Here is a 7,483-nt window from a genome sequence, read left to right on the forward strand (position 1 = left end):
GTGTTAAGAGATGGGATAGATTAGACCACACATAGGGGTACTATAATATATGATGTGGGGGGAAGGGGTGACAGGGAGAATACCTACATTATACACAGTGTAAAGGTGAGATTTATGCTGCCATTGAACCCTCCCCCACCCAACCTGCACTATGTGCACTTTAGTCATAGCTGAGAATCTGGCCCCTTTTATCTCAGAAAGACTTCTGAAAGGGTGGAAGACCGACCAATCTGTTACAGTAGTGCTGATAACACATCTTTAAAGCGGGGACTTGTTTGTTTGGCACAGTGAACTTACAGTATAGCACCTTGTACAGTTACCATGCTACGTAAATCATAACTTGTACTGAATATTATAGAAAAATGCTAATTAATTTTGAAAATTGTTATTTATGAAGAATCCCTTGGCAAAACCAAATTATCACAGTAGTATTCCAAAATAATCCTGAAGGACAGAAGTCTAAAATGCAGTCCTGTTATTTAGGAAAGGCGATCAGAATTCATTTTTCGAAGTTTGGCAGGCAAATTATCCTCTAATCTTGTCCCTAAGGTGAGCATACCTTGAGGCTTTTTCTGTAACTCAAGATCTCCTGTAGACTGAGTCAAAGACTCAGATTTGATTCTGAAGGCCTTCAGTTGTATCCTTTCATCACCATCTTCATTGCTGGGAACAGAACTTATCTGCTGAATTTTTAAGAGATCTCCAGTACTGCAAGCTTTCTCTACATTGCTGGAACTCATTCTCAGGACTCTTCTCTGAAGGCCTTCTTTTCTGGAGCTAATTTTTTGCAGTTTACTAGGAAACTTGTTTGTTTTCTCTTCTAAAATATCAATACAGTCAAGTGAGCAGATGTGTTCCCTTCTGTTTCGGTTGTTACCAATAGGAGTATTGAAAGGAGATGGAAGAGACAGGCTTTCCTCCTGTTCTTTAACACTATAAGGAGGTGTGGGGACTTCAAAGGTGGCATGAAACTGAGAGTAATCCACATGAAAAAAGCCATCCTCTAGGGACATTACTGGGAGGAATCTGTGGCCCCAAAGAACTTCATCTTCTGTGTAGGAGGTCCTAGCCTGACACGTCATTCCTACATAAACAGACGGGATCGTTAACCTTATAAAATGAAAGAACAGATCAACATATGGTAGGAGGAGAATATATGGTAAGATTGCATAATAAAAATCAATCCTATTCTACATCAAACAATATTGAGATAATGTGTTGCTCCATCTGGTGACCGCCAGTCTCCTAACAGTTGAGATAGTGTTTCTAAGTACTTAATCAGATTTGCTTATACAAATATTTGATTAACTCTGTCTTGTCACTCTACCAAACCAATTTATTTTGAATAGTGGGGAGATGTAATTACAAATAAAATAATAAAAGTGAGGTAACATATACTTCAGGGAGTATTCTCTTAACTAGGGGTATTGGTGTACTACTTTAGTTGTACTAGCGTCTGGGAAGTTCTCTCAGAAGTGGTCCGAAAGGCCCATTACTCAGCTGGGTATGAGGGTTAAGGATTGTACTCCCGGCTTGAATTTAGAGAGTTCTCCAGCAAAGATTAGGAGTGCCAGGAACTAGAGCTAGATTAATAACTTTTTAACACACTGCCCCATAGCATGCTGAGCTCCTTTCTCACCAACACAAACCTAAAAACATCACTGCTGACATCATGTTACAGCGGTCTCTGATATTGTTACATATGCTATATTGTAAAAGTTATGAGATTTTTTGCCTCACTTAAGTCACAGATTCATAGATTACTATATTTTAATGAAGACTTGTAAATGGATCATGAAAACATTTTAGCTCAGGCACAAAAATCTGTTCCAAGTTTACCATGTTGTTAGGCTGATGGAAACAACCAATATGAATTTTCCAGCAGAACAGAATTTTGAATGACTGCCTTGATACAATATTATACCATTGATTAAGAGAAATATTAGGACTAAAGACAAACTGAAAGTGTCAACATTAAAATACAATATGTAGACCAGCTGTTCTCAAACTTTAGCAACCTGAGGACCCCCATTTTGATTTAAACATTTTTAGAGGACCCCCAAACCCGAGCAGCCCCAGCTGGGCCAGACAGCCAAACCGAGCAGTCCCAGCCACGGATTGGGGGCAAATTGCCCTGGCTCCAGCAAGGAGGGGGCTGGGGCGTGGGAGAGTGTTCAGCGTTCTGGGTCTGGGAGGGAGTTTAGGTGCGGAAGAGGGCTCAGGGCTGGGTGCGGGCTGTGGGAGAGAATTTGGGTACGGGAGGTGCTCAGGGCTGGCAGGTGGGGCATAGGCTCCTGGAGGGAGTTTGGGTGCAGGAGGGGCTCAGGGATGGGAGTTTGGGTGCAGGAGGGGTACAGGGTCCGGGAAGGATTTTGGGTTCAGGAGGGGGCTCAGGGCTGTGGCACGGGCTCTGGGTGGTATTTACCTCAGGTGGCTCCCCAGACATCTCCCTCTGGGTCCTAGGCAGAGGCACGGCTGGCCAGGCAGGCAGCTCTGCACGCTGCTGCTGCCTCCGTTGGCAGGCACTGCCCTTGCAGCTCCCATTGGCCACAGTTCCCAGCCAATGGGAGCTGCAGAGCCAGCATTCGGGACAGGGGCAGCACGTGGAGCCCCCATGGCCATGCCTCAACCTAGGAGCTGCAGGGAAATGCTGGCTGCTTCCGGAAGCCACACAGAGCCAGGACAGGCAGGGAGCTTGCGCTAGCCCCGCTGCACCGCTGACTTGACTTTCAATGTCCCTGTCAGCAGTGCTGACCAGAGCCACCAGGATCCCTTTTTGACCACATGTCGGGCAACTCTAAATGGGACTAATGGCTACAACAGCGCTGAAACCAGAAACACGCTGTAAGTTTGCACAAATGGTCCTGGGACTCTGAGCAACAATTTAGTCCGACCCTTACTGCAGGCTCCTTTAATCCATCTCCTTAGTGATGGTAAGGCCAAGCTATGCCAGGGCACGGCGCAGCTACTGGCATGTGTATGGCATGCGGCTCAGTTCTCAAAATGCTTTTAAAACTGTTTGCTAGTTCAGATGCCAGAGCTTCATCCTAGGCCTTCCAGCAATCAGCATCTTCCATGGGATTTAGTTGTGGAGCTGCCGTACCATCTGCTGGCCAAGGGAAAAAGTGCACTGCAGAAGCAGGCAGGTGCCAACTGCTGAGAGTTTTTAAATCAAATGTCAGTGAGAGGGGAAATAGACCTGGTGTAAAAGTTCAGGCACCACGAGCACTGGTTTATCCTTTGCTCCTGTTCAGCACCCTGAGCAGGGAGAGGGGAGGAGGTGAACCATCAGCACCTCTTGGTGACACAGTCTTGTATGGTGCACGATGGCCCACAGTTAGTCTGCATCGCTCCTCTAAGCGTCATTGATTTTTCCAGCACGTAGAACTTGCTCACTCCAGCCGCATGCGGTTGAGCAGTGTATCCCTCCTCCTACCCCCAGGGACTGTATATGTGCTGGTAAACTACAGTGCTCAGAAGCAGTAATGGTTCCTCACCACCACCCCCCCATGCCCAAGTGAGTCCTTGCTAGATCTTCAACAGGTGACCAAAACAAACAATACCTTCAGCCCATTCCTCCTCCCTGTGTCTCCTCTGCAGCCTGATCAGTGCAGTTGTCATGGGTACGGATTCCCAGCTCCTTGGGTACCTTTGTATGTGAGGATAACACCAGCCCTGGCTGAAGCAACCCATCGCCTCCACATGCACCGTTACCACAGCAACAGCATCAGTCAATTACTCAGAACAAGGCCAGGGGACGGGTTTCCTGCTGCAGAAAGGGAATTCTCCCTGCTGCTGTCTTTCTCAGGAGAAATGCTCCCCTCCCTCCATGTTACCTCATTGTGCTGTGAAGGATGGAAGGCTAATGGAAAAAAGAGAAAGTTTCTGTGAAGTGGACGTGATGTGTCGGCACAGTGGCTGGCTATGTAGGCTCCCACCCCCATTGCTTGTCACAGCCCCTCAATTCTGACCCACAATCTCTTCCCCCCCTCCACCACACACTTGCAATTGCTGTCCTGGTCACTCATGCTATTCCAGTCCCAGATGCCACATGCACACCACAGCTCTGCTGATGCCCCTTCAGCCCAATCTGCAGCAGCCCTGCAATTCCAGTCATACAGAGGTCCCCATACAGAGGTCTCGCAGAGCCATGCAGTCCTCACCCACAGCTCCCCACTAGGCCAGTCCTTGATGCACCACATTCCTGACCCGCAGCCCCACTTCCAAGTCCAGTCAGGGGATCCTCAGACCCAGCTCTGCCAATACACCCTGGGCCTGGATCATCTCTCAGAGCTGTAAGTTATTCCTTCCCTCTCCCAGCTTGGCCCCCACCCTGGAGAGGGGTTTAACAGAGTGTGTCAGCAGCTGCAAAACACCAAGCCCCAGCACACACAGGGGAAGGGAAACTTTGTGTGTTCTGTACAGCCTGCCTGCCTCTGCCTCTTATGCCCCAGACAGCCCCTCCCCTGTAACAGCCCCCAGGCTGCAGCACCTTCCTGGTACCTGGAAGCCTCGCCTGGAGGCCCCCCACTTGTAACATACATTTCCCTTGGGATTTGTGCCAATTCATCTCCATGACACTGGGGAGGGCCCATGGGTCCTGGGCAGGGCAGAACCAGCTGTGCTATGATGAATTTGGATTTCTGCTGTGCTCAGAATATTTTGTGACCAGTGCAGTGCTAGGTGGTGTCATTACCGCAGCACTTCCCACCCACAGGACATGAAGCAGGGCCATAGCATCAGCCCCATTCGACAGACGTTAAAAGGGACATAGCATCAGTCAGCAGGGCTGTGGCCGAGGCAGGACTTGAACCCAGCTCTCCTGAGGCCTGGGCCAGGACCCTGTTGTGACCAGTGTCCCCCGTGAGACAAGCAAATATCAGGGCAACAGAAAGCTCAGTGACTGTACTGAGGGCACCCAGCCAGCCAGTCAGCACCAGGCCTGCCTGCCAGCCCCTTGCTCATCTCACAGCCCTGGGCTGCACTGCCTGATGCAGGCCCAGCCCCTGGGTTTAATCACTACAGGAGTCACAGCACAAAAAGACTAGCTCCCCTACCTCAATGACTGGCTGCTCAATGGCAGCTCATGGTCCCAGGTACAGAACCACATGGACCTGCTCTTGGCTATGTGTGCCAACCTAGGCCTCCTAGTAAATGAGGCCAAGTTGGCATAGAATTCATAGGCGCTGTCTTGGATGCCTCCAAGGCCATAGCCTCCCTTCTCCTGTACAGGTTCCAGATCCTGAAAGGGCTTATAGCCTCGGTCACAGAGCTCCCCGTCACTATGTCTAGGACATGCCTGCGGCTCCTGGGCCACATGGTGGCGTGCACGTATGTGGGCTGCCACACCAGGCTTCTGATGAGGCCCTTCCAGCTCTGGTTGGCCTCAGTGTTCTCCCAAGCCCGGGACAAACTGGACAAGGTCCTCTCAGTTCCAGCACCAGTGATTGCCATGCTACAATGGTGGTCCTGCCCAGACAATATACTCCAGGGAATTCCCTATTGGGACCCAACCCTGTCACTAGACCTAGTGTCCAACGCATTGGACCTGGGCTGGGAGGCCCACACAGGGAACTCCCAGACCCAAGGGACATGGTCAGCTGTGGAGCTGTCCCTTCACATAAATGTCAGGGAACTCAGGGCGATACACTTAGCCTGTATGGCATTCAGCTCACAGCTGNCCTCTGACGAAGTGGGTATTCACCCACGAAAGCTCACGCTCCAAAACGTCTGTTAGTCTATAAGGTGCCACAGGATTCTCTGCTGCTTTTATTGTTACACAGGTCATTTCATTTACCCTTTTAAATATTGGCACAATATTCCTTTTTTCAGTCATCAGGAACTTCCACAATATGCCAAGATTTATTAAAAAATCAATATCAGTTGGTCAGAGTTCTTCAGCCAATTGCTTTAAAGTTCTTGAGTGCAAGTTATTTGGATTTTGGAGATTTTAAATGTTCAGAAACTTTGCCAATGCTATTTAACATCCTCCCTAGTTACTTCTGGTTGGAAATTATGTAGTTATTATTGCTATGATATGAATAATTATCCAGCTTCTTCCTAACTACAGAACAAATATTTAATACACATTTCTGCCTTTGCTGTATTATTATAAGTTTACTATTACCATCACGAGACATCCTGTTCTTTAGATCCTTTGTTAGACCTGGGATGAAGTCATAGCCCCACTGAAGTCAATGGAAGCTTTCACCTTATGTGATGGACTAGATGCCCTAGCAGGAGTTTTCCATCTTTAATTTCTACAAGTGACTACTGCATCTCCAAATTCCCTCTTCTCACTACTAATACCACAGAAAACTAGAATGCCTGATGGTCTGGTATAGGTCGGCAATTATATAACCAGCTAATTAGCTGGTGGGGTATTTCAGCTATATTAAATGTCTGTTTTAGTTCTTCAGATATTCATGTGTTTTTTGTCTGTTTCCCGGCTAAGAAGTTGTGATGTCTTCTTATCCCAAATAACAAGGCTTTCACCCTCTTTGACAGGAATCAGTTTCTCTGTGGCTGATGAGATCAATAAGAATGTCAGCTGCATGACTTTTAAAACATTGTGGGTGAAGGTTACAAGACTGACAGCACTAGAAACTAAAAGCAAACAAGAATTCTGCCCCATGGTAATCACAAGAACCTGGACTAAGGGTGAAGGCTTTGTCAGACTACTGAAAAAAGTACTTTAGGTCCTTTCAGGAAAAGTTACAATATCAAACAGTAGAGTGCATAGCTTTAATTAAGTTGGCTGGCTACTGTTCTCTCAGGATGAGCATTAACTGGTAGCAGACATCTGATCTATCATTCAAACTGATAAGACTGAGCATGAGCTGCATGGTTTACCATGTTTTAAAGAAAATATCTTGAACCACTGATTTAGAAAAAAATAGGGCTGTCAAACGATAAAAAAAAATTACCATATATACTCTTTCATTAGCCTGTTCATTTATAAGCTGACCCCCCCCCCAAAATGGATAGGTAAAAATAGCAAAAACTGTATGACCCTTTCTTAAGCCAACCCTATATTTCAGAGGCTGGAAAACTTTGGCTCCAGGCCCATCAGGGTAAGCTGCTGGTGGGTCGGCATGTTTTGTTTACTTGGAGCATCTGCAGGAATGGAGCCTCTCAGCTCCCTATGGCTGCAGTTTGCCATTCCCAGACAATGGGAATGGTGAACCACGGCCACAGGGAGCTGAGGGGCTCCATGCCTGCAGACACTCCAGGTAAACAAAACTACAACGTTATAGATCAGGGATCAGCAACCTTTGGCACACGGCCTGCCAGGGTAAACACCCTGTGGGGCCGGGCTGGTTTGTTTACCTGATGCATCCGCAGGTTCGCCTGATCGCGGCTCCCACTGGCTGCGGTTCGCTGCTCCAGGCCAATGGGGTTGCAGAAAGTGGCGCGGACCGAAGGATGTGTTGGCCACTTCCTGCCACCCCCGTTGGCCTGGAGCAGCGAACCGCAGCCAGTG

General features: G+C 48.0%; 1 protein-coding gene across 1 annotated transcript in view; it reads right to left on the minus strand.

Moving 5' to 3' along the window:
- Nucleotides 1-102: 102 nt before the first annotated feature.
- The window catches only part of LOC116835468 (G protein-activated inward rectifier potassium channel 1-like), a 21,891-nt gene continuing 14,510 nt past the window's right edge, over nucleotides 103-7,483 (minus strand). Inside the window, 1 exon segment of the mRNA XM_075059801.1 lies at nucleotides 103-1,190. Coding sequence (XP_074915902.1) covers nucleotides 480-1,190 — 711 coding nt within the window. The 3' untranslated portion in view covers nucleotides 103-479.

The sequence above is a fragment of the Chelonoidis abingdonii genome, chromosome 21 (assembly GCF_003597395.2).
Source record: "Chelonoidis abingdonii isolate Lonesome George chromosome 21, CheloAbing_2.0, whole genome shotgun sequence".
Classification (NCBI taxonomy): Eukaryota; Metazoa; Chordata; order Testudines; family Testudinidae; genus Chelonoidis; species Chelonoidis abingdonii.